The sequence below is a fragment of the Kryptolebias marmoratus genome, linkage group LG24 (genome assembly GCF_001649575.2).
Source record: "Kryptolebias marmoratus isolate JLee-2015 linkage group LG24, ASM164957v2, whole genome shotgun sequence".
Lineage (NCBI taxonomy): Eukaryota > Metazoa > Chordata > Actinopteri > Cyprinodontiformes > Rivulidae > Kryptolebias > Kryptolebias marmoratus.
Window position 1 is genome coordinate 10,390,674 of NC_051453.1, and position 23,242 is coordinate 10,413,915.

Below are 23,242 nucleotides of genomic sequence, written 5' to 3' on the forward strand. Positions count from 1 at the left end.
TAAACTCTTTCAAACTGTACCATTTGGTGTTGTTAAGATTTAGGTTTGATTTCATACTTTGCAATAAGCAGATGTAGGTTTGGGGGTGGGGGTAATATGTGTGTGTGTGTGTGTGTGTGTGTGTGTGTGTGTGTGTATTGGGGGTGTTGACAGGTATAGAATATGCAAAAAAAAAAAAAGTTTAAGAAATTTATGAAGAGCTGATTTATGATTTATAAATGACACAGCCAACATTCGTTTTCTACAACAACAAACCCCTACAATAAAACACACTATATTTGTATTTTATTAAAGATGATTTAACATTTCTGATCAGCTCGGTGCTACATGGGTGATCTGGTGTTTGTGATTGGCTGTGCGCCCCCCCAGGGGAGGCCTGGGTGGGTGGGGAGCTTTAAAGAGTCGCAGCCTGCTCTTCAGTCCTCTCTCCCGGCAGCAGAGGAGGAGGTGCAGGAGGTGGAGGCTGGAGGACGGACGAGCTCAGCACATCCCAAAGTTTCCGGCTGCAGCCAGCAGGTCGGACTGACGCGGACAGACGCTCTCTGCGGACGAACACCTGAATCAGGTCGGTGCGACATGACTGGCATTTCTAATGTCTGCTTTGAACAGGTGAACACGTGAAGCGCAGAAACACGGAGAGAATCAGCGTGAAAGGCTTTAATCTGCGTGCTCATGAGGCACTCCGACACTGTGTTGATACTGTGTAAGATGCTGTGTTGTAAAGTTTAAAAGTCCATTGCTGAGTGGTTCAGGAAACATTGGTGTCAAAACTTCCCAAGTTTTCCTCTCTGATGCCTTAAAGCTGATTATGCCAACGAACAGCAGCCGATATTTGAGATGCTTTACAAAGATAATGAGGCACAAATCCAAGCATGCATTGTTAGAGTTTAAGGAAACATATTTTAAAATGAAAATCTAAATTGCTAATTGATCCAAGTGACCACTTTGAGACTTTAGGAGCAGCAGATTAAAGAAAATAAAAGTAAAAAGTGGAGAAGCAGTTAATAACCATGCCACTATCAGTCCTTTGAGCAGCCCTGTTTACTTTGATTTATTTGAGACTATAAAAGCAAAACAAAAGTCTCAGACAGACATGCCCGTGTACCATGAAATTACTGTGACTGTTCTAAGATTTCTTTTCTTTCTAGCTCCAAGGGAGTCACCTTCAGGAAATATGGATCGAACAGTCCTGCTGAGGCGTCGGGTGCATATTTTCCTCCTGAACCCTCCCGTATAGATCATCACACTGACGCACACAGCTTGAAGAACTCAGGTGAATTTAATTTAAAGCTGTCACTCAGACTAAATAATCACATTTGATTCATTTCTTTTTTTAAAAAAAAATCTAATTAGCCTTTTCAGGTTTGCAGTTGATGCTGATGGGGAATTCATTTGCACACATGACCAGCTCCTTGCTGTTATTTGGACGTAGTTCCCTCTCATGCAGGTGTGTTATTTATGCAGCGCTCTGAAATCTGTGCCAAGCTTCGGATGCACCGCAGCCTTTCTGGCTCCTGCCATCCGTGTTGTCTCACATTACAGTGACAACTGCTGAATAATTCACATGTTAGCCATAATGAGTGATCTATGTTTTGGTATCTTGAATGTGATGGAGGTGTGTATTCTTTCAGCTTAATGAAAGTTGTATTGATACTCACCCCAGATGTCCACAGCACACTGTGTGCTGAGGGGCTCCTGCACCAGTGTGGGAACTAGAAAGTGGAGTAGTGCTTTCATTGCTGCTTGTTTATCTGTTTGCAGTATCAGGTAGGACTGAATTTAATAAAACTCGGTGCTGAGGTTGGTGCAGAGCAGAGAAACCCTGTTAGATTTTAATCCAGATCTACATTCTGCTCTATTAAACTGCAAAAGATAAAACAGGACTCAATGAATGCCAGTCAGTTTTATTTTAAACAAAGTGGGAAATAATTTCATTGAAGTTTGGGTTAATTCTTTTTACTCTTCCTTTAATTTGTTTTGACTTTTTGCTGGAGCAGTGGTGTAAGTGCAACATGATATTACGAAGCAGGCATATTATTGTTGCTGAATATAGCAATAATGTGCTTTAGCATCTCAGTCAGTCTCATCTAAACTGAGTTGGATCATTCTGGACAGTGAGAATTCATCCAATTGGCTGATTATATCATTATCATGCAGTGTATAAATGCTTGAACAACTCTTGTCCCATTATGACTAGATCTTGACAGTCTAGTCAAAATTGGTCTTTTCATACTATATTTTATTTCACTGAAACAGTTCAAAGAGCTATCTAGAACTGGTAAGATGTTGATTGTTAATAACCCTTTCACAGAACCCCACGTATCTGATCCATCCCTTTCACAAAAACAATTAAGGAAACCAGGACAATAAAACCTTTATTTTAAAAAAATTGTGGGAACTTCCTTTGGCTACTGGCTTTTATTGACCACTCTCAGTTTACTAATTAAAATAGATAAACAGGATGTGTTGTGATGCCAGCTGGCAGAAAGCTAGCAGTGTCATCTTGTAATGTCCTGTAATGAGAGGAGGGATGGAGACAAAACAGAAAACCCAGGGACTGGACCTCCTCGCCCACCTGTCAGGATGTACAGCATTACAGGAAGCACATTAGAGAATCAGTTCTGGAGCCACACGGGTATCTCTTTCTGTGTCGCTGCCAGTCCCTGTTATTAGCTGCGATATCGGGTATCATTTACTCTTCGCTGCTCACCGAGGTGCTCGTTTTATTGCGTTGTTCAGGTGTTGTTTAAAAGCAGCTGAGTGTGGAGGTGAAGCCACTGAAGTCGTTCTGACACGTGTAATTCAAATGTCACGCTGCACAGCTCTGAAATTATTTTTTTTTTTATGCAGAAATGTGGGACAAGATCTCCCCTGCGTGTTTTGTGGGTATTTCCGTGAATTGCCCCTTGAAATAATAGGAGTGTTACATTGAGCGTGGTTCAGTTTCACTCTACATTATGTGGCCCTTGATGTCCCGAAGGGCCACCTCCTGCAGAACCATCAGAGAGGGGGGAGCAGTTCTGATGAAAATGACTTAAAGAGGAGGTGAGACAAAATCATTGTGGGTTTTCATCCTTGACAAGCACGAGTGAGGTGGTCCCCCAAGTGGTTTTGATGTCTTGTTTAAGAGAAACCATCAAATCAACTGTTCATGTATCAGCCTTCGGTATCTAATTCAGAGTTATGGATATATTGTCCCTTTTTTTGTCTTAGCTGGAAGAAAGAACCCCACCCCCCAGGATACAGAAATGCTGGAACAGGAAAGAAATCTGCTGATGGGTCATGAAGAGAAGTGTAGTGATAAGATATCTTTTCTTCTGCCCTGGTTGTGTTTAGCCTGAGGAGGTCTGTACAACCCACTCAGCTGTGAGCTCAGTCAGCAAAGGTGCTGAACAGACCACCTTCACTTCAGCTAATCGATGGTAACCGGTGGTTTCTTCAGCCAAGGAAAGTTAAATTAAGCCCTGCCAAAGTTCCTTTTTTTTTTCTCCTAAAACGTGGGCTGGATTTACCAGACATCGCACCCTGATCTAGTATTTTTTCATTCACGGATGTTGCGTTGCCGCCTCGCTGATTGAAAAGCATTGTTTTACATCCTGGCTAAGGCGTTCTCTGACGTTTCAGGGCATTTCCCTTCACCGTCTACAAGAAAGTTGCTGACTTTTTAATGCTAACTCTCAGCTGTTCTCCACCTTGGTTTTGAGCAAGCGATGTGTGGGCAGGGCATGTAAAATATATGGCCTTCATTGTGGGCTGGTTGGCTGGCTTCGTTCTGTCCCGGTGGACTTGACAGAACAGCTGCCTGATGGTAGGACAGAAGTGCTGTCTTCTGACTAAGAGTGCTGACATCTCCATATTGGCCTTTACACACCTCTGTCTTTCCTCTGGCTCAAATCTCCTCTCAGTTTTTTTTTTTTTTTTTTTTTTGTTAATATGAGCCCACCCCCCTGCCTGAATATTTTTCTCATCCGCTTACCTGCACATGTATCTGATTGATGCCACCTGACCCCAGGTGCTCTCCGGGTCGCAGCTGATTTCTTCTCTGTCTGAATGCAGACATGAATCATAGTTATTTAAAATTCTGTACGCTCCGTCTCTTCCTTATGTCTGTCCTTTTTTTTGGTATAGTTTCAACTAAAACGTTGCTTTATTCTCTCCTATCATTTTTATTTTTCTTGTCTCACCTTTAGGATTTTCCTGTGAGCTGTCATCAATGTTCCTTTGACAGGAGCTATTTTTTTAAAGGAACTATTTAGTTTAATCGTCCAAGTCAGCTGCTCTTTTACATCTTAAATTATATTTGATCTGATTTGTCACTTCCTTAAGGCAAAGTAGAGACCCCTTGCTTGCTGTCTCCCACTCACTGCCAACCTGCTGCCACTCCTTTCATCCCCATCCTTGTGTGAATATTTCATATCAGTGATTTGTGAATTAAATATAGAGTAGATGTGATTGGACCTGACATTTATTCACATTGACTGGTGGGACAGAAAGAATTTTAGAGCTGATTAAGACGGTGATGCTGAGCAGGAGGGAAAGGTGGGCTTGTCCACCTCCATCAGTCATGGCTGGAGGCGACAAATCTCTTTCAGGACCCCTATTATTTGACTTAAACTCTCTCCAGGGTTTCATGGGAAGACAAGTTTATTTATAACCTAGAGAATCATGACTTGGTCAAATGAAATTTTCTTCTAAATGTGTCGGTTTAACCTTTTTTCCCCCCTTTAATCATTTAAAACTGCTAATATTTTCAGTGACATTTATTTCACACTTTATTTACAGTTTGTGAAGCAGAAAACCTAGAAAACCCTGCAAATACCCAAACAAAATCTTTTGAAAACAAGAAGCTACATTTATCTGATTTTACAGAAGAAATCAAATGGGAAAAATAAATAGATGAATAAATAAAATGCCTAGAAATTTGTTCCTAAACAGGCAACTCTTCTAACTAAATATTAGTTGACAGATATTATTAGCATATAAGTCATCAAAAGACTTTTTTAATGATTAAAAAAACAGTTTAGCTCTTAGGATTTTTCTATTTGTTTTATACCAAAACTCTTACGGAAGTCCCTTTTCAAAACGCAAACTATTAATGCATGTCTCTTTGTCAATACAATCTTGAATTAAGAAAAAGCATTTTCAACTTTTAGTTTTCCCCAGGACATCTAGAATAGAATCCAGTTCTGTTTCTCCTTCCCTTACAAATATCCAGGATTTATGATCCACAGTAAAAGTGCTCAGCAGTGGCACCAAGACAAACTCGTGTTTCAGGCTTTCAAGGAGAGTGGCACAAACATCTATAGGAATTGTCAGGCTCTTTCCTGCAGCCACTTTTAAGTTGCTGCTTTTGTTCTTTTCTCTCTTCCCCCTGTTGTCTGGAGATCTGATCGCACTTGGCATTTATTAGAGAACCATGCACTTCACCCTTCTGCAGATGAGCCTATCAGCTTCTTAACAAGCCTCGTTGTCTTTAGGTAAAATAGAAAGCTTGTCTTGTCTTTGTGAAAAAAAAAAATAAAATCCTGATCTGGAGCTTTGAATTCTTTTACTGCTGATGCACGGGCATCTCAGGTAAACCTATAAATTTGCTATAAAAGAAAAATGTGTTCTTCTGTTCTGGTGATAAAATGATAGATTGTAGGCAGCTTTGAAGATGAAATTGCTCAGCTGCATTGCTGCTGTTGAAAATCACAAAGGACTTGTTTTCCCCCCTTTGCTCCTTCATCTGTGTACAGCTCCATTTGTCTTTCCCTCTGCAGAGGCACGCAAAGGTTTGAGCCCCCTTAAAAGTTTTGTAGCTGGGATTACCTAAAGGGACAGTCTGAGATTTTTTTCAAACTTAGACTTGGTTTAGCTTCATTTATTTAATGTTTTATAAAAAAAAATATCAATCAATATCAAGCCAAAGCATTTTAAACTGGTCTCTGTGGTCATCTTGTCTGTAACATCAACCACTGTCACTTGCAGATATAAAATGTTAAATTATAAATATTAGGGATAAAAGTATTAGTTTTAACATTTAGGTAAAATTAGCACTAGGTTTTAAACACACAGATTCTTCAGCTTATCTGTGGTCGGGTTGCAGAGGCAACGAGTCCAGGAGGGAAACCCAGCAACACTCTCTAGCTCCTCCTGGGGAATACTGAAGTGTTTCCAGGCCAGAGAGGATACATAATCCCTCCAGTGCGTTCTGTCTCCTCCCAGTGGGACGTGCCCAGAAAACCTCCAGACAGTGGCATCCAGTAGGCATCCTAATCATTACCTGGACCACCTCAAATGACTTCTTGTGATGCAGAGGAGCAGCGACTCTATTCTGAGCTCCCCTCAAATGGTGGTGCCCCTCATCTTCTCTCTAAGGTTGAGCCACCCGAAAAAGAAGGTAAATTTCAGCTGCTTGAATCCAGGATCTTGTTCTTTCAGTCATGATCTACACCTTCTGGACCGGTAAATTGATTTCAAATTGCTCATGGACCAGTAAAGCGGAGGAGTTCAAATATCTCTGAGTCTTATTCACGAGTCATTCACTTGCAGATCAATTGTACTAAAATTTTTTAAATTGCTTGCCGCTTCAAAGTCATTATCAGAAATTGCCAGGGGGTGCAGAGTTTTAGTCTTAGATGTTTCAGAAGATCCAAGCAAGTCAGATTAATTTTCTGTTGCAGAAAAAAAACAACTTTTCATTTGCAAATGTGTTTGAGGAAAAAGGTGCAGAATTTAATAAAAGCATCTTTCCATCTATGAAGGGATTGGACAGATTATATGAAACCACTTTCATATAAATGTCTTTCTCAATAAACACATTTTTTTTAAGTTTCAGCTTTTGTCTGTGTTTTTTAGCACTTTTTATTTCAGAGATGGCTTGCAGTAAAACCAAATGTTTAAACTGCTGAGGAGGACTGAGCAGTAGGAATGTGGCTGTTTTTATGTAGGAGAGGCAGGTTCTTAAAAAAATTTCTAAACATAAAGTGTATTGCTCTCTCTGGTATGTCGCTAACCTTTTTGTTTCAAAAGGTCAGCAGTGCTGAAGGCTTTTTTTCCTGCAGCCTTGCCTCTCATTTGCATGTATGCTCAGCAAAAGAACAGGGTCGTCAAATCTCACACAAATACACACCTTTTTTTGTACACGCTTGTGTGCGCGAAGCTGGCTGTGTTTGAAATGCAGAATATTTTACTGCCAGACTTTATCACCCGTACAGTAGACTGTCTGCCAGCCTAATTATGACTGTGGCTGTGTGAGGATGGCTGGTTGTGAGCCAAGATGTAAAAAAGAATGACTGCAAAGACACTCCATCACTCCCAGGTGCTACCTGTTATAAACAGTCGTGTTCAGGTCTGTAAATCTCACTGAGTATTCTTGTATATGTCAATATGTGTGACTGCTTCCTCAAACAACGAGGAAGCAGTCACACATATTGAGGAAGACCTGAGATACAGTTATCTGCCGCTTAAGATACACCTGTAAAAGCTAGATTAGGTTGGTATTAGGCAAAGGTTTGTTGTTAACTCACAGCTCAAGGTGACCTGGTCTCTATTGTCCTCATTAGCTGCAGACACTGCGGGCGCCAACTCCCAGAGGTGGGAGATGAATCAAGACAAGCATGCCTATATCTCAGCATAAAATTTAATTTATCAATAATGTTTATGGCAGGTTGTTCCAATAAATTTTCGCCAGGGCTTCCCCTCCATATGGGTGTATTAATGTATATTTGCGTGTGCGTGCAGCTGTCCTCTCATTGCTGCATGTTTGTCTTGTAAACAGCATATTTTCCGTATGGCCTTGATGGGGATACCCGTCCGAGCTTTTGGATCACATGCAGCTCCGCTCAGCCTTTTCTTCAAGTCCACTTTATCTTTATAAGCAGCAAATTGGAAAGGGTTAATTCAATTCCCTGCAGGCCGAGGCTGAGACCACCATTTACCATCTCTGTCTCTCTCCTTCTCCACTTGTTCTCTGATGCTCTCTTCCTCCCTTTCTTTTTGTTCCTAAAGTCTAATTACTTTTAGAGAGTGGCTTCACTCTGGCTATAAATAATAACAAATCAAGGCTGTCTAAACTCTGAACAGTGTGGGGATTTGCTAGGCTGGCTATTTGTGGGTCTTAAGGGAGAGGACAGTTGTAGTCTACAAATGCCCTGTAAAAAAGATTGTATTTAGTTTAAATACGATATCTGTGTGGTTGTGGGAACAATATTTGATGGACCGGTTGGCAAGCATGAAGACCACTAAAAAGTAAAGCCAAACAACCAGCATGAGGAATGTTTTTTATTTTTTACTGTCTACTGTACCTCTTTTGTTTTGGCCACATCTGTGTTACTGCAACACTTTTAGAGACTTTGGTTGCCAGATGGAAGCTTGATAAGTCAATAATAGCAACATTGCACATCTGCTTGTCAGATATATTACACAGATTTTCAATACTTGCGTATTTGAAAAGTGATTTTTACCTGGTAAAAATGTATATCTCGTAATTCATATGGGCATCTAGAGTATGCTCCTAGTTTGAACCACTGGGTGTTATTTCAAGCTCTCATTGCAAGAACAAACATCTGCATCATATTGGGTTTTTTTCAGGGGTACTCCAAAGCTCAATGCTACAACCCTTTTTCTTTGTGATATGCACTATGTCTACGGGCTGACTCATTCCTTTGCATGGCTTAATGCAACAATGCTATACAGAAGACAATCAGCTCTACTTATTCTTGCCAGTATATGCATCAAATTTCAGCTTGTTTTTATGACATATCCCAGTGAATGAAGGAACCTGTTGTTCAGCTAAACCTTGCAAAGACTAATCCTTTTGGTACCTATGCCATTTCGTTCATCCATCAATACATAAACAATAAAAAAAAACAATTTTCAACTATTTCCATAAGGTTGCAAAGCTATTATTTCAGTTTAGTGCCTTACATCCTGCAGTTAAATTCAATTTTTAATTTGATTGTGTGAAATGGATTGCAGAGGGAAAAAAATTGACACCCTGGTCACCTGAGAGGTAACTAAATTATTTCATCTCTCATTATTTATTTCACTCCACTGGATTCTGCCAATATTGGCTTGACAAATGGCAGCTTGAGGAAAAGATGGCACCAATCGAGGGCAAAAAAACCCAAAAAACTTCCTCACAGATACAGTATGTCTTTGAAAGTTTGCCTCTTATTATGTGTTTATGAGTATGAATGAGCTCCCTGTGCTGCACTGTTTGTGTATGTGCTTGTGTGTTTGTGTGCACGTGTGAAATAGATGTCCACTCGAGGACATTTTGATGAAGACTGACGAGTGTCTGCTTCACTTCCCTTCGTTACAAGGGTCTTGTTGGTGGACCTGGAGGAGAGATGGAGTGGCTGCGAACTAATGCGCGACGAGGCTGATGGATGACAGTTTGTGTGTGTGCGTGTGTTTGCGCATGTGTGCGCAGTTTCATGCATGTGAGGCTGATGGAGAGTGATGGTAGGAGCAAGATTTAACGAGGAGGAAAATAAGCTGAGCAATCTCTGTCGTCCTTCTACTTCCAAATTTCTTATTTAGACCCAGGCATACCTCAGGAGCCCAGGGCTAACTCTTGGGTCACTGAATCTATAAAGGCTTGTCGGAAGGCAGAAAATACTGTAACTTTGACACTTTACTTTTTTTATTCAAATAAGTAACTGGATTCACTAGATCAATGAGTCAAAGTCACCACCTAAGAATATAGTTATGTTTTTTAAATAGAAGTAATAGTATATTAGATGTATAAAATGGTAAATGTTACTAATTCAAATAAAAAGAAGCATTTTCTCTCTTATTTTTAAGCTCAGCCACCCATCCATTTATTAAAGGCATTAAATAACAACAAATGCATTTGTGAACCAATGCATGGAAATGCAACCTTTTTAATTCATAGTTTCTTAATTTTCACAGATACCTTTGAAACATAAGGCAGATATGAGAATTGTTCAGATTTTCGGTCCGTGGCATACCTGAAGTTGCTCCATCAGGTCCTTTCCTGCTTGTATAGAAATTGTTACTACCTTCAGTTTTGTCTTCTGTCATAGTTTGAAATATTTTATTCATGAAGGAGAACATAAAAGAACATAAATTAAGTATGCAGGTTTTAAAATGTTATCTTCTTTATAAAAAAGTATAGTTCACAGAAAGGTGAAGATACAGAATTGGTGAAATGGTTTGTAGTTTGGATCTCAGCTGTGGCCTTTCTGAATGGAGTTTGCATGTTTTCTATGTGTGTGTGTGTGTGTGTGTGTGTGTGTGTGTGTGTGTGTGTGTGTGTGTGTGTGTGTTATCTGGGCACTCAGGCTTCTACTGACAGTCCATCAAATGCCTGTTAGGTTAACTGGTGAGTCAAAAAGAATTGTGGGTGTGAATGTGCATGCTTGTTTCCAGCTGCTACTTTTTTTCTTTTAATAACAGAACACAAATGTACATTTTTGTCTCTATAGGTGCAGAATTGTTTTTTTAAAGGTACAGTATCCACACAAGCAGGTAAAACAAAATGTACTGACTTTAAAGTTATAGTGTATTAGTATTTCGGACTAAAGTTTGGTTTTTAAATGTGTGTGACAGTGGCAATATTGCTGCTAAAAAAACAAACAAAATGTTAGTAGTTTGGCTTCAAAATGTCACAAAAGTCTCATTTGAGTAAAGCTTTTAGGACGTGGAGCCGTGGCTGTTTTAAACAGTTGTGTTGTTTTTGTGCCTGTGCTTTTAGACTTTGTATCTCCCATGGTTAAAAGTCAGTAAATATCTAGTTGCACATCCACAGCAGGTCTATTTTTGTTCAATTGCAAAGTGCACATTTATTCTCAGTGTGAGTGTCACCTCCCAGGTGTGTCACCCTGCTGCCAGCCAGCCTGGTGCAGCGAGCACCCTGGAGACTCTGGCTGATGAAGTGGCAGTCAGATAGAAAACCTTTGAACTGAACACAATGGACAGGCAGAGGCGGGGAGTGTATATAGAAGGCATTTTGCCATGGTCATGCAGAGGAGAGTTGGAGCAGATTGTACCAGCGTGCATCTCCTCTGTACCTCTGCCCAGTCACCACAGGAACTTCTCCTCTGCTCATCCATCTTTTGCTCTCCTGTCTGTCTTTATAAACTTATGGCCGTGTTCTGTGTAAATGCACCACATTCCTTCAGTGATTGGAAACCTGGCCTGCTGTGGGAGGTGTGACTATAAATTATTAATAAAGCTCCACAACACTTTGTCTATTCCTCCATAATGTTGTCAAACAAACGAAGGGGGTCAACAAGGGAGCAAATGCGCCTCTTTAAAAGTGCACGGACAAATGTGGGTGAGGTAATGCACCACCGTTGTTTATAATCATGCTTTCATTACTGCTAATGTGGTCATAATGACACCATAATCAGCTTCCTAATTGAGTGTCATTGCAGAGAATGCTAGTGCTGCATGTTCTCCGTACAGATGGCTAATGCCACTGTCACTTTAAGAGCAGAGGGTCATAATTATCACAGTGGATGATGAAATGAAGAAGGAATGACTTTATCTTCTTGTTATGGCTCATATTCAGAATAATGGAAAACCTGTATAAAGCTGATTTTAACACAGACTACACCAATTATAGCTTCATTTGTGAGATTTTAGATCAATTCTAACCAGATGTCTCTGTTTATTTTTAGGTGGGCATCCCTGGCTCGGTGTAACCAGGAGCATCTGATAGTAATAAGTCTGATAATGACACTCTGTCATATCTGCTGAGAACTGCTGGAAACAACCTCAGAAACAGATTCTGCTCTCAAATAAAGCCACCTTTTTTATTGACTCTACACACTCTAAAAGACAAATCCAAACCCTCCTTGAAGTGTTTCCTACCTCTTGCTTGTCAAGTTTTTGAAACAGTCATCCAGAAGGAGAGGAAATGACGGAAATGACTTGTTTCAGTATTCGACAGTACTGACCTACTTATCATGCTTCAGTTCACCAGGCGAAGAGAAGACTTTGCATTTAGCAAGCGACATTAGAAAAAGGTTATGAGCCGTTTAATATTCAAGGCCATTAATCGGCTGACCTCTAGATCTAATTAGCTGCAAACAAAACACCCACACATGAGCACAAACAGTCACGCACGTACCTGGCTGCTGGCCTCTGCAGATGCTTTAAATAGCCGTTTGTTTGTAACACCCATGTTCACATCACAGCTCAGTGGCACAACACCCAGACAAGCTCTAAAACAGCTGAACCCAAGTGGGTATTAGATGTCCATCTGCACTCTATCAACTCTCTGAGACAAGACTGACCTTGACGAAGAGTAGAGATGTTTATGTGTGTTTGTTTTCATTAGGAGGAGATGTTGTCACGTCTTGTATTCTATGATTGAGAGCAAAGAAGCAAACTGATGTGGCAGGGCAGCGCTGATAAATAGAAAAATTATACCGCCTCGGGCACGGCCACTAAAATAGGAAAGAAACTGAGCGTTGTTGGCCACTTTCTCAAATGTGTGACACAGAAAAAGTAGTCCACGTTAATTGAAAAGTGTTTGCGTGTGTGTGTGTGTGTCAAGTTGTCAGAGCAGATTAGGGTCAAACCTGCCAAGGTCATGTTGCTTTGACTGACTTAGATTTGACAACCTAAAGTGGCCACCAGAAGAAAATGTCTGACATAGTCAAAACACACACGGTGTAGACAAATACATCCCCCTGCTGACTATTTATCTGCTATCTTAGGCTAAAAGGGGTCTCCAATATAAAACTTGCAAACTGTCTTCTTCACTTTTCCTCAAGATTACCTACCATGAACACCTTCTCCTCCTTCTCCACACCTCCACCAAACACACCGACCATCCAGTCAGTGTGTAAGCCCTGTCTTCGGGCCCCGTGGAGGATGAACAATGTGGCCACACTTGACTACGAGTTGCTGCTGTCCCCGGCCAGCTCCTCCCTGCCCGGCAGTCCTGGAGGTGGCAGCAGCAGCGCTCCTCTGGCCTTGGTTGCGGTGGACACTGAACAGCGTACCGCCTTGGCTTTTGTAGGGCTCCTCATGCTCTTCTTGGTCTTCCTGCTGGTCAGATGCTTCAGGATCCTGCTGGACCCGTACAGCCGCATGCCTGCATCATCCTGGACTGACCACAAGGAGGGGCTGGAGAGGGGTCAGTTTGATTATGCACTGGTGTAGGGTGTGGACTTAGTGTGGAAGGGGGGGGGGATGGTTTACATTGCACACAGACAGACTCTTTAGCTGTAAACTTTTGAATGCACTAGAGGAGGAGCTTACATTCTGTTCAAACCACTGTGTCCTGGTGTAAACACGAGGCTGCGAGACTCTGGAACCGAAACAAATGTGGTTCAACATGAAGCTCCACCTGCAAGCCAATCACTCAGCACGAAGGACAGAAACCATGAGCTGCGCAGCTGCCTTAACCTGACCTACTGTAACAGTCAACCATACCACATCACAATGCCATGGTCTGTTTTCCTAAAGCAATAGTTCAGTTGTTTTAAAGTGGGGTTTTGTGGAAAGGTTATGAACAATTAATATCTTACCTGTTGTAGAAACAGAGTTTATATCTGACCAACTGACGAGCTAATGGCCAGTCCGAGTGAGGTTAAGACTAAAGTGGATTGTTGCCATCTTAAAACAACATTATTCTCAATAATTTCAGAATAGTTCATGCAAAGGTTTTATTATTTACCTTTACACTGCCGTCAGTTTTGCAGAACATAGATATGTCAGCAGAAATATTGTGATTCTCCACCTGGAAGTGCACCAGAATTGCTACAGCTCACATTTGCAAAAAAAAAACCCTACAATTCCATGTCAATACTCATGTAATGCAAAACAGACAGCTATGAACAAGTTTAAAAAATAGCATTTGCACAAACTGCTGTAAAGCTTTTGAGTTTGAAACTGTTTCAAAAAGGCAGTAATCCATTTTGGTCTTGTTGTGTGTTCCATTTGTACTCCGAAGTCGGAATTTCCAAGTTCTCTAATCAACTGGTCCGAATTCCGACTCGGAAAGTAGCAGATTGCTGATTTTTGTACACAAAAATCTGTGATAGTTGCTGTAATAAACTGTTTACTTTCACTTCTCTTCTTTCAGTAATCCTGCAGAGTTTAATAAAATTGCTACCAGCAGCAATCCACTTTGGTCTTAACCCAGCTCAGACTAGCTTTTTCACAGAAATGCACTTCAAAAGATCTGAACTTGCCCTTTCCTTTAAGTCCAGAACATGATTTATAAGAACATCGCTCACAACCTCAAGCTGCGTTTTGTGAAAACTCCGTAACACAGGCAGATAAAGGAACTCAGGGGGAGGAGTTTACATTGAAGCAGACGCCCCTTTAATGAAGCAAGGTCCAGTTTAAAGCATCTCAAGTTTTAAGTGCTGATACTCACTTCTTTTGTGCCGATTCTGATCCTCGAGCAGGTAGCTTCCATCAAATCTTTATTGTGTAACATTGTGTGTCATTGTGTCTATAACTGAGAAGCCATATTAAAAAACAAATTTCCTCCCTTATTACTGCAAGTAGAGTTTTTGTTGACAGGTTGTGCTCTTTAGCGTGTCGATGAAGCAAACCTTTAGGCAAAAGAAGCTTTATTTTTCTATTCTCGACTCAAGTTTCAGAGTCTCCTTTTTTCTATCCTTTTGTCTCTTCCTCTTAATATTGAAATCTTCAGACTGTAGGTTTTTAAAATAGTCATGCAGCCATGTTTTAGAAGAAACTAATAGCTTTGCTGTTTTGTGATTGTATTTTTCTGATCATCTGCTTTGTTTTTGATACACGGGGCTAAAACAGCGAAATAACAGGATTTTCTTTCTCAACTGCTTTTCCGTTATTGATCTAGTAGCAGGGTTATGTGGATAGTTCACTGTTCATGTTGAAAAAATAAAATGACTGCTACTTACCACTATGCTTCTTTTTGTATTTACATTCAAGTGTTTAAAAAAAGCACAAGTTGTAAAGATTGAACCCACAACATTTTATTTCCATGAATGTCACTGGACAGAAGCATACAATATTATGTGAATCACTCTGATTTTACAGACTGCCATTTGCTGTTAAAAATCTTTGGTTTCCATTTGTGCATGAATAATTTTTTTTTGATAAATGTTGTTCCTCATGGCTCATCGATATTGATCTTTTAATTGTAGGTGCAACTGAATGATTGTCATCAGCTTTGAGTTAAACTCTTATATGACCTGGTATAAAGCTTAAAGTTAGAAAAAAAAAAAAAAAGAAACCACCTGCTCCTGGTTTTCAATGAGGCTGCAAAAAGATGGAGATGACAGTATTCAAGTTTGACGCTGAAACTGGGTTACAGTAAGCACACGCCTTTTTATCAAAGTGGTAAAAAAAATTACAAACTGACAATAAAGATACAATGTATACAAAAGTTTGCTTGTTAGAAAATGGCTATGTGTTATAAAACTGTTGGCTGTGTAACAGTGCAGCAACTCTGAATGGTAAAAGAAAAAGATGAATATTTAGCACCATACATCCCAGCAAGGTTTGCGAGTACGCCTTCATACCTCTGGCATTGTACAGACAGTGTAAGTTTCCCTGGATGTGAAAAAACTGATCAGATTTTATTTTCATTTTCCTCACGTTAAACAAATTTTCCAACAAACATTATGCTTTTTGGGGGTGGGGGGATTTCTTTCCTAAACAAAGTCAATAGCACTAAAAGCCTAAACAAATGTATGTTGCCTTGACAGTTAAAAAAAATCAAGTTTTCTTTTAAAAATATACAATTTAATTATCAAGAAGCAAGTTTGATAATATTGGTTTTTCAGACAGTACAAAAGACAGACATACACAACAATAAATCTTTGCAAAAAAGTCACTTCTGCAATCCAGATTTAAGACTGCACTTGCTTTCTACAGCATAAGCGATGTTATGATATAGCACCTTTTTTTCTCTTTGAGAGGAAAAAAACATATTTACGAGTAATGAGTTATGACCTGACATTCATTTATTGTGAGGTTTAGTGTTCACCTGTGCATGCTCTTCCTCTCTAAAGCAGTACTTTTAGCTATAGCTCCACACATTATGTACCTTTGGGGCTGAGCCTCTGCTGCGTCGTAAACGAGGCTCGATCCTCAGGTGTCGCGCTAACAGTAAAGTCAAACAAGTCAGATAAAGTCAGTTTATTTTCAGCTACATTTCTGTTCTCCTGAAATGTTTAAAAGTTTGTAGAAAATCCAGGAGAAAATGGGTTTCTCACAGTTGACATGAGAGAAAAAAAATAAGACTTTGCCTTAATATTAAACAAGCTGGATCCCAGGTCCAGAATCAGTGCACCTGAGATCAAAATCCCTTAAAGGACAAACACAAACTCGACCTGATCTACTTTCTTTTCAAGTCTATGAGCTACTAAATGGTGTTTCCCAGCCCGTGATGGATGTTGAAGGACGCTAGCACCCTCTTTTGTTTTAGATTCAGCATCACAGCATGGTGTCCACACTCGGCGAGAGGTACTGAGGTAACCAAACATGACAGCACACACACGCAAACACGCTAAATCCCTGCACCGCACCGCCCCACAGGGCAGGAGCAAAAATCAGTCACATCAGAGCAGAACACAGCCTGTTGGCTGTTCTCTCATCTGAACATTGGTTGGCTTCCAGCTACATAAAAACAGAGTGCTATGAACTTAAGAACCTGAAATGATGTGTAAATGTTGCAGTCCTTCGTGTTAAACATTTTTTCAGAGAGCTCAAAGACAATAAATGACATACTACAATATTTAGGAGGGGCAAACCTTTATCCCCAGTGTTGTGGTTTTCTTTACAGGATCACAGAGAGGTGAAAGAGTTCTTGGACCAGTTAACCTAAATGTTAACTTTACTTTTTATACAAACAGAAAGAAGATTTTAGATGCAGACCTTCAGCTTAAATACTACCATACATGTTGCATAAAGACAAGCCCTGTTTAGTGTAATTTCTTGCTACTCTGTTTTTTGAAAGTGGTACTCTTACTCCCAAGGTTCCTGTCTGCTGCTTCTACCATATAAAGCTGTTGTGGTCCAAGCACAAAAGCACCTCTTTGTCATCTAAAGTATGAGTGCTGGGTCAGGTATGATTGAAGACAGAGTAAAAAATTAACAAAAAGCACAAATCATGAACAAATAACTTGAAGACTAACAAAGTGGTGGTAGAGTTGGGCTGATTGACTCAGTCTTTGATAGTCCTTAATTGCCCCCTTGTTGGTTGGAGGGTCCTTTGGGTGTAGGGGGGACTGGACAGGAAAGGTACTGGATTAAAGGTTAAAGCTCAGTCCAGAGCAGGATTGCACACACTGAGCTCAGTGCAGGTGGATGTGGAGCTTGATGCGCAGAGCGTCTCCTATTTCCCCTCGTAGGTAGTCACTGTCATGCTGCTTCTCCAGCTGATGCAGTCTGCGTGGCCCAAACAGAGGCATGCTGGCGATCTCCAGCCGGTAAGATCCTGGCGGAGGCGGCCGCTTGCTGAGCCGGAGCACACTCTTTCCGTCACGACGTTCGAGTATGCGGAAGTGTTCGTCGGCGTTGCCGTGGGTTATAATGTAACGTACATGGTGCTCCAGGGGCTGGAGGGCAGGAAGAAACTCCAGCAGAGGCTCTTTGTCAAGCAGCGAGGCCAGCGACACGTTCATGGGGATGGACGCCTGTGTGTCCACACTGGCCATACTCACCTGTGGTTCCTACAAAGACGATAAGAACAAAGTGATGACTGAATTCTCACAAAGGGCAAAGCTGCTCACTTCAAACTCCAACTGAGAATCTGGAATACGAGTACCTGGTTGAGCTCATTTTCATCAGCGTTGCGCCTTTGCCGTCCAATCTTTCCTCCTCCATTAATCTTGCACTCGTAGCAGGCCTCAGGAGAAAGACTGTCATCCTCGTCACCCTGCAGAAGCTGGCCTGGGAAACCTGAGCCAGTTATGCAGTGACTGCAAGGACACAAACAGAGAAATGAATTATTTCCAGTTCAACACATCCTGCAGTGACACAGGATGCAATCTGCTGAATGTAATTTCCACTCTGCACTCCCTCACCCTTGTCCTGCTCTGTAGAAACCTCCGGGACAGCCACACAGGTAACCTCCATCAGTGTTGGAGCAGCCGTAGATGCAGGGGTTTGTGGAAGTTGTGCATTCATTCACATCTTGACAGCCACCAATATTCTGCTCGTAGTCAAAGCCAGATGGGCAGACGCACTTGAAGCTGCCCAGCGTGTTGTAGCAGGAAGCAGAACCACAAACGGTGCCGCCCTGACACTCGTTTTCATCTGCAGAGAGCAAAGTTTGAAGATTTGGGATGATGATAGTGTTTACGCAATAAGATCAAGTGTGAAATTGCTACAGCTTCAATAGCAAATCATTATTCAACAAATATGAATTATAAGTAACCTTTTTTTTTCAAACCCATTAAACTAGTATAATACAAAAGACACAAAATTTCACAACTAATGGTGCACACACACTCACAGAAGCAGTTACATGATTGCTCACATTTCATGGTGATGGGTAATAAAAAGATAAACATCAGTCTCTTATAACATCTTCCAGATTGCAGAAAGACCTAATAACAGTCAAGAAAGTGAATATTGCCTGAGTTGAAGTCACATTACAGAACTGAAAAAGCTTCTAAAATGTCTTCCTGAGTTTTTTCCTTTCACCAAAACTTTCTGGGATGTGTCCATTTTGATGACTTTAGCCATGAAAAGCTCACAGACTGTAACTCACCCACACACTGGTTCCACTGGTAGTGCTGCACGTAGCCCTGAGGGCAGCCGCAGCGGAAACCTCCCAGCATGTTCTGACAGCCGTGCTGACAGCGATGGTTACTGCTACACTCATCCACATCTGGGGAGAAAGAAAATTAACTCATTCAAATCAACACTTTGCAGAATTTGGTGGCGACAAGAAGAGTGCCACCTGCACCTGTTTGACTAGAGCCAATTTTTTAAAATAAACTATGCCAAAGAAAAAAATAAAGTATATATATATATTGTGTCTGCTCACCCTCACACTCCAGGCCTGTGCTGTCCAAGGAGAAACCTTTAGAGCATTCACAGTTGAAGCTTCCAGGTGTGTTGATACAAGATGCTTGAGAACCACAAACACTAGTCTGGGTTGAGCATTCATTGTTGTCTGCAACAAAAAAAAACAAATGCTTACATACTAATTGAAACCCCTTTTTTGGCATTTTCTTGTACCTTTACAGGTTGCATCACTCTTAATTAACTTTACTTTTACAGCCTTGTTTTTATTCTGTCCTGATCTGGTCTTGGACTCACCAATGCAGGCGGTCTGATGCTGAGTGAAGCCAGGAGGACACTTGCAGCTGAAACCTCCGATGGTGTTAACGCAGAGGAACTGGCAGTTGTGCTGCTTCATTGAACACTCATCCAGATCTTAAAGGACAAAAAAGAGAAGTGCAAAAACTAATGAAGCCTAAAACCTGCAAATCTTGTTAACAGGAATACCATTGGAGCAACATGTAATGCAATAAATATTTGTTATAATTATGATACATTTTGCAGAGAGCTCAGTCCTTAACAACAGCTTGTAATTAGCTGCAGTTGTTAAACTGACTCCTGAGTGCATTTACCTTTGCAGGTTTTTCCGTCTGGCTGCAGACTGTATCCTCTGGGGCAGGAGCACAGGTAGCTGCCTTCTGTGTTTTTACACAGGAAGTTACAAGGCTTCGGAGACAAAGAGCACTCATCCATATCTGAAACATACACAAAGTGAGGCAAAGACGAAATGTAAGAGGAGATGATAAAAGGGCAAGTGTAAAAACTGAGAACAATTCCAAAACTATTTAAGTATTTAAGTTTTTTTATCATAATGCCTTGCTGCTAAAATAAGAGACAAGATGAGAGATCAGTCTTACCAACGCAGGCAGTTGCAGTGAAGTCAGTTTTGTATCCTACATTACAGTGGCAGCGGAAAGATCCAATAGTGTTGATGCACTGGCCGTTACGGCACAGATCTGGCAGCACCTGACACTCATTGATGTCTGGAAGAGCAGGGACATTTTTTTTTTAAAGGGATCTGCTTTGAATAGACTCACATTTCAACATGTTAGCAGAATATTTGTGACAATAGGAGAACTCCATCTCAGAGCTTTGCTTAATTTTGTGTCCCTCAGCTTTCCTCACCTCTGTCCAGTTTTTTAATTTGATTTATTTTTGTGTTTGTGAATATGATTGATGAAATTTTACAGTAACAATAAATTATATTTATATTTTATATCATTTTGTCCTCACCTCTACCATCTGTGGTGTATCCAGGTCCAAGTGGGCACATCTTCTTGTACTGTACAGTGCCGGGGAGCGGGCACAGCTCACACTGGGACCCCCAGCCTCGACCTGCGTTGCAGCAGCACTCAGACTTGGTCACACTGTTCCTGTTGGTTGACGACTGCTGGCACATTGTCGACAGAGCTTCTGTGTAGCAGAAGCCCTTTCTGTTGTCTGAAGGAAGAGAATAGAAAAGAAGAATATACAAATGGATTTATTTGGGATTTGGGGGGATGGTATTGATCTTAATAAATGATGAATGAATAAAAGAACTAACAGGGGAAAAAAGCTGGGAATTGGAACAACTAAAAATCCATCAACAGCAGAAGCACATTTGTTAACATGTATTTTCATTCCTACAGCGTGCTGCAGCAGGATTTACATAAGCAGCCGTCTTACCGATACATTCAGTCCCAGTCGAGCTCGGCTCAAAGCCGTCATTGCACTCGCAGCGGTAGCTTCCCACAGAATTGACACAGCGACCGTTCTTACAGATGCCTGGTTTGGCACGACACTCGTTCAAGTCTGCAGACAGTAATGAGGATGTGAAGAGTAAAGAGGAGCACAAATAATTCTGTGCTATGCCGGAGTATATTTACTCACCCATACATCCCTCTCCATCCGGTCGTCGCTGCATGCCAGGAGGGCAGATGCACATGAAGGTTCCTATCAGGTTCTTGCAGGTCATGCCTTTAGAGTCGCAGTCATCCAGACCCTCTGAGCACTCGTCCTGGTCTGTTGAAGGACAATGAAAAGTGACCACCTAAAAAAACTTAGCCTTTTTAATCTGAAAAAATATGTCTGAAAGACCTCTAAACTGTTCACACTTTAAAAGTATTATATTTTCAAATTTATATATTCATATAGTCTCTTTTTTCATCTCACAATTGAATAAACACACTGAGGGTTTTTTGGCATGTCATAATAATTAAGACAATACTGCTTAGAAGAAATGTGGCCTAATTTTAGCCATTGATACTCAGGTCTAAATAAGAGACATGAACATTAAAAACATGTCTATTGCTCATTTGGAAGGGCTACATTCCACCCTCTCACCTCTGCACATCCGCTGGTCATCTCGCAGCACATATCCAGCAGGACACATGCACTCATAGGAGCCAAACGTGTTGACGCAGCGGAAAGCACAGAGCAGAGGATTCTGGGAGCACTCGTTGATGTCTTGAGTCAAGAAGAGAAGCAGTGAGGTTTTAATTTGCTGTCCTTGTCATACCATTCTGAAAAAAGTGACAGTTTTAGCATGTGGACCTTCACAAGTCATCATGGATCCAGGCTCAAAGCCATCCTGGCATGAACACTCAAATCCTCCCACCACATTGGTGCAGGTTCCATTTCCACATGGGTTTCCAATGGAGCACTCATCAGTGTCTGAAGAAACCAAAGAGCAGGAGAAAAATATGCAATAAAGTAGTTAAAATCAATCAAATTTTTGGACTGAACTCTGGATTTAAAAGCCTGTATTAGCTGCCTAGACATATGTTCATTTATTTATACTAAAAGGTTGTTCATTGTGCAATTTAATATCAGAAATCATCTCACCAATACAGTTGACTCCGGTGTAATCCAGATTGTAGCCGAAGGGACATTCACACCGGAAAGAACCATCCGTGTTGATGCATATGCCATTCTGACAGATTTCAGGGTTATCCAGACACTCGTTCATATCTACACACAAACAAGGGAGAATTAAACTATTTTTACAATTCTACCTCAAAACACCTCTCCTTTTCTTCTTTATGTTTAAGGAGTCAGATTATTTTTGCGACTCTCACCCTCTCGAGTATCACCCAGTCCAGGCAGCGCTCCGTGACCATAGGGGCACAGGGTGTTAAAAGCAGCTGGAAAATCAGCCAAAAAAAAAATCAGTTTTCATAGTTTACATTTGACACTGTGTGCACTTTTAGAAAGAAATGAGTGTCTAGATTGCGCACCATCAGACTCCCGTGGGCACAGCTCACAGGGAAGACCCCAGCCCTCTCCGGGCATCTTGCTGCAACAACACTTGGCCTTAGTGGTGTTGAAGGCTTTGGGCACGGAGCATTTTCCTGAGTCAAACTTTGTGAAACAGAAGCTCTCTCTTGTGTCTGCCAGGAGAAACACAACCTTCCAGTCAGCTCATGATTAAACTATGATCTTCGACTTTGCTGCATGCAGGTGTTAACCAAAGGCTTTTCTCACCGTAGCAGCGCCGTTTGTTGTCAGAGAGCACAAAGCCTGGCTGGCAGGAGCACTGGAAGCTGCCAGGAGTGTTGGCACAGGTGCCAAACTGGCAGATGTTTGGCTCTACATCACATTCGTTGATATCTAAACAAAAAACGAAAAAAAAAGATAAGTGAGAGTGGGTATGTAGGGTGTGTGTATGCTGAAAAGCCTGCAGCCAATTAAATTAATTTGTTTGACTTTGAGCAAGGCAATTCTTTATTTGCACATGTTTTTGTCTTACCTATACACTGCTCATTATGGACTTCATAGCCAGGAGGACAGATACATCTGAACGATCCATCCAGATTCTGACAAGTACCTGGGGAGCACGTCCCAGGTAGGCTGATACACTCATTTATATCTGTAAAAAAACAAAAACAAAAAAAAAACATTGACTATAGAATCTAATAGGTGTTGCATTTTGTTTTGTTAATGTCATGAATTTAAATTACCAATGCAGTTCTTCCCATCGAGTGTGTTTTCATAACCCTCGTGGCAGAGGCACTGGAAGGATCCGAGCCCGTTGATACACTGTCCGTTTCTGCACACTTGGCCCTGAAGGGAAAAGCACTCATCTATGTCTGCGAGGTAAAGAAGAAGAACATTATTTTTCTTTCAGAACAAAGAATGTAGAGTGATATATTTATTTCCTGTTTATAAAATCATGTCTTCCTAGAGGTAATACAGTCACTGGAAAAAACAGCATGCTCTTTTATAATAAAATAAGCTATGTTTAATTTTAAATATCACAGCTGAAACACTGAAAAGATGTTGACCTTTA

General features: G+C 41.0%; 2 protein-coding genes across 2 annotated transcripts in view; one reads left to right on the plus strand and one right to left on the minus strand.

The window, feature by feature from the left end:
* Nucleotides 1-432: 432 nt before the first annotated feature.
* LOC108230678 (cortexin-1) lies at nt 433-15,219 on the plus strand. The gene is made up of 3 exons (XM_017407095.3): nt 433-565; nt 1,149-1,273; nt 11,634-15,219. Exon 3 carries the CDS (start codon nt 12,745-12,747, stop codon nt 13,123-13,125), a length of 381 nt encoding a protein of 126 aa, XP_017262584.1. The 5' UTR covers nt 433-565; nt 1,149-1,273; nt 11,634-12,744; the 3' UTR covers nt 13,126-15,219.
* Nucleotides 14,918-23,242, minus strand: part of fbn2b (fibrillin 2b) — a 60,256-nt gene continuing 51,931 nt past the window's right edge. The window contains exons 47-65 of the mRNA XM_017406984.3: nt 22,914-23,042; nt 22,703-22,822; nt 22,438-22,563; nt 22,191-22,343; nt 22,032-22,097; nt 21,799-21,924; nt 21,508-21,627; nt 21,298-21,420; nt 20,845-20,976; nt 20,641-20,766; nt 20,209-20,415; nt 19,833-19,958; nt 19,548-19,670; nt 19,234-19,350; nt 18,959-19,087; nt 18,680-18,799; nt 17,991-18,222; nt 17,732-17,885; nt 14,918-17,636 (exon numbers count right to left, since the gene is read on the minus strand). Coding sequence (XP_017262473.1) covers nt 17,259-17,636; nt 17,732-17,885; nt 17,991-18,222; nt 18,680-18,799; nt 18,959-19,087; nt 19,234-19,350; nt 19,548-19,670; nt 19,833-19,958; nt 20,209-20,415; nt 20,641-20,766; nt 20,845-20,976; nt 21,298-21,420; nt 21,508-21,627; nt 21,799-21,924; nt 22,032-22,097; nt 22,191-22,343; nt 22,438-22,563; nt 22,703-22,822; nt 22,914-23,042 — 2,807 coding nt within the window. The 3' untranslated portion in view covers nt 14,918-17,258. The remainder of the gene's footprint in view (nt 17,637-17,731; nt 17,886-17,990; nt 18,223-18,679; nt 18,800-18,958; nt 19,088-19,233; nt 19,351-19,547; nt 19,671-19,832; nt 19,959-20,208; nt 20,416-20,640; nt 20,767-20,844; nt 20,977-21,297; nt 21,421-21,507; nt 21,628-21,798; nt 21,925-22,031; nt 22,098-22,190; nt 22,344-22,437; nt 22,564-22,702; nt 22,823-22,913; nt 23,043-23,242) is intronic.

Excerpts from the sequence above, each read along its gene's own strand:
- LOC108230678 (XM_017407095.3), top strand. The coding sequence starts at position 12,745 with ATGAACACCTTCTCCTCCTTCTCCACACCTCCACCAAACACACCGACC.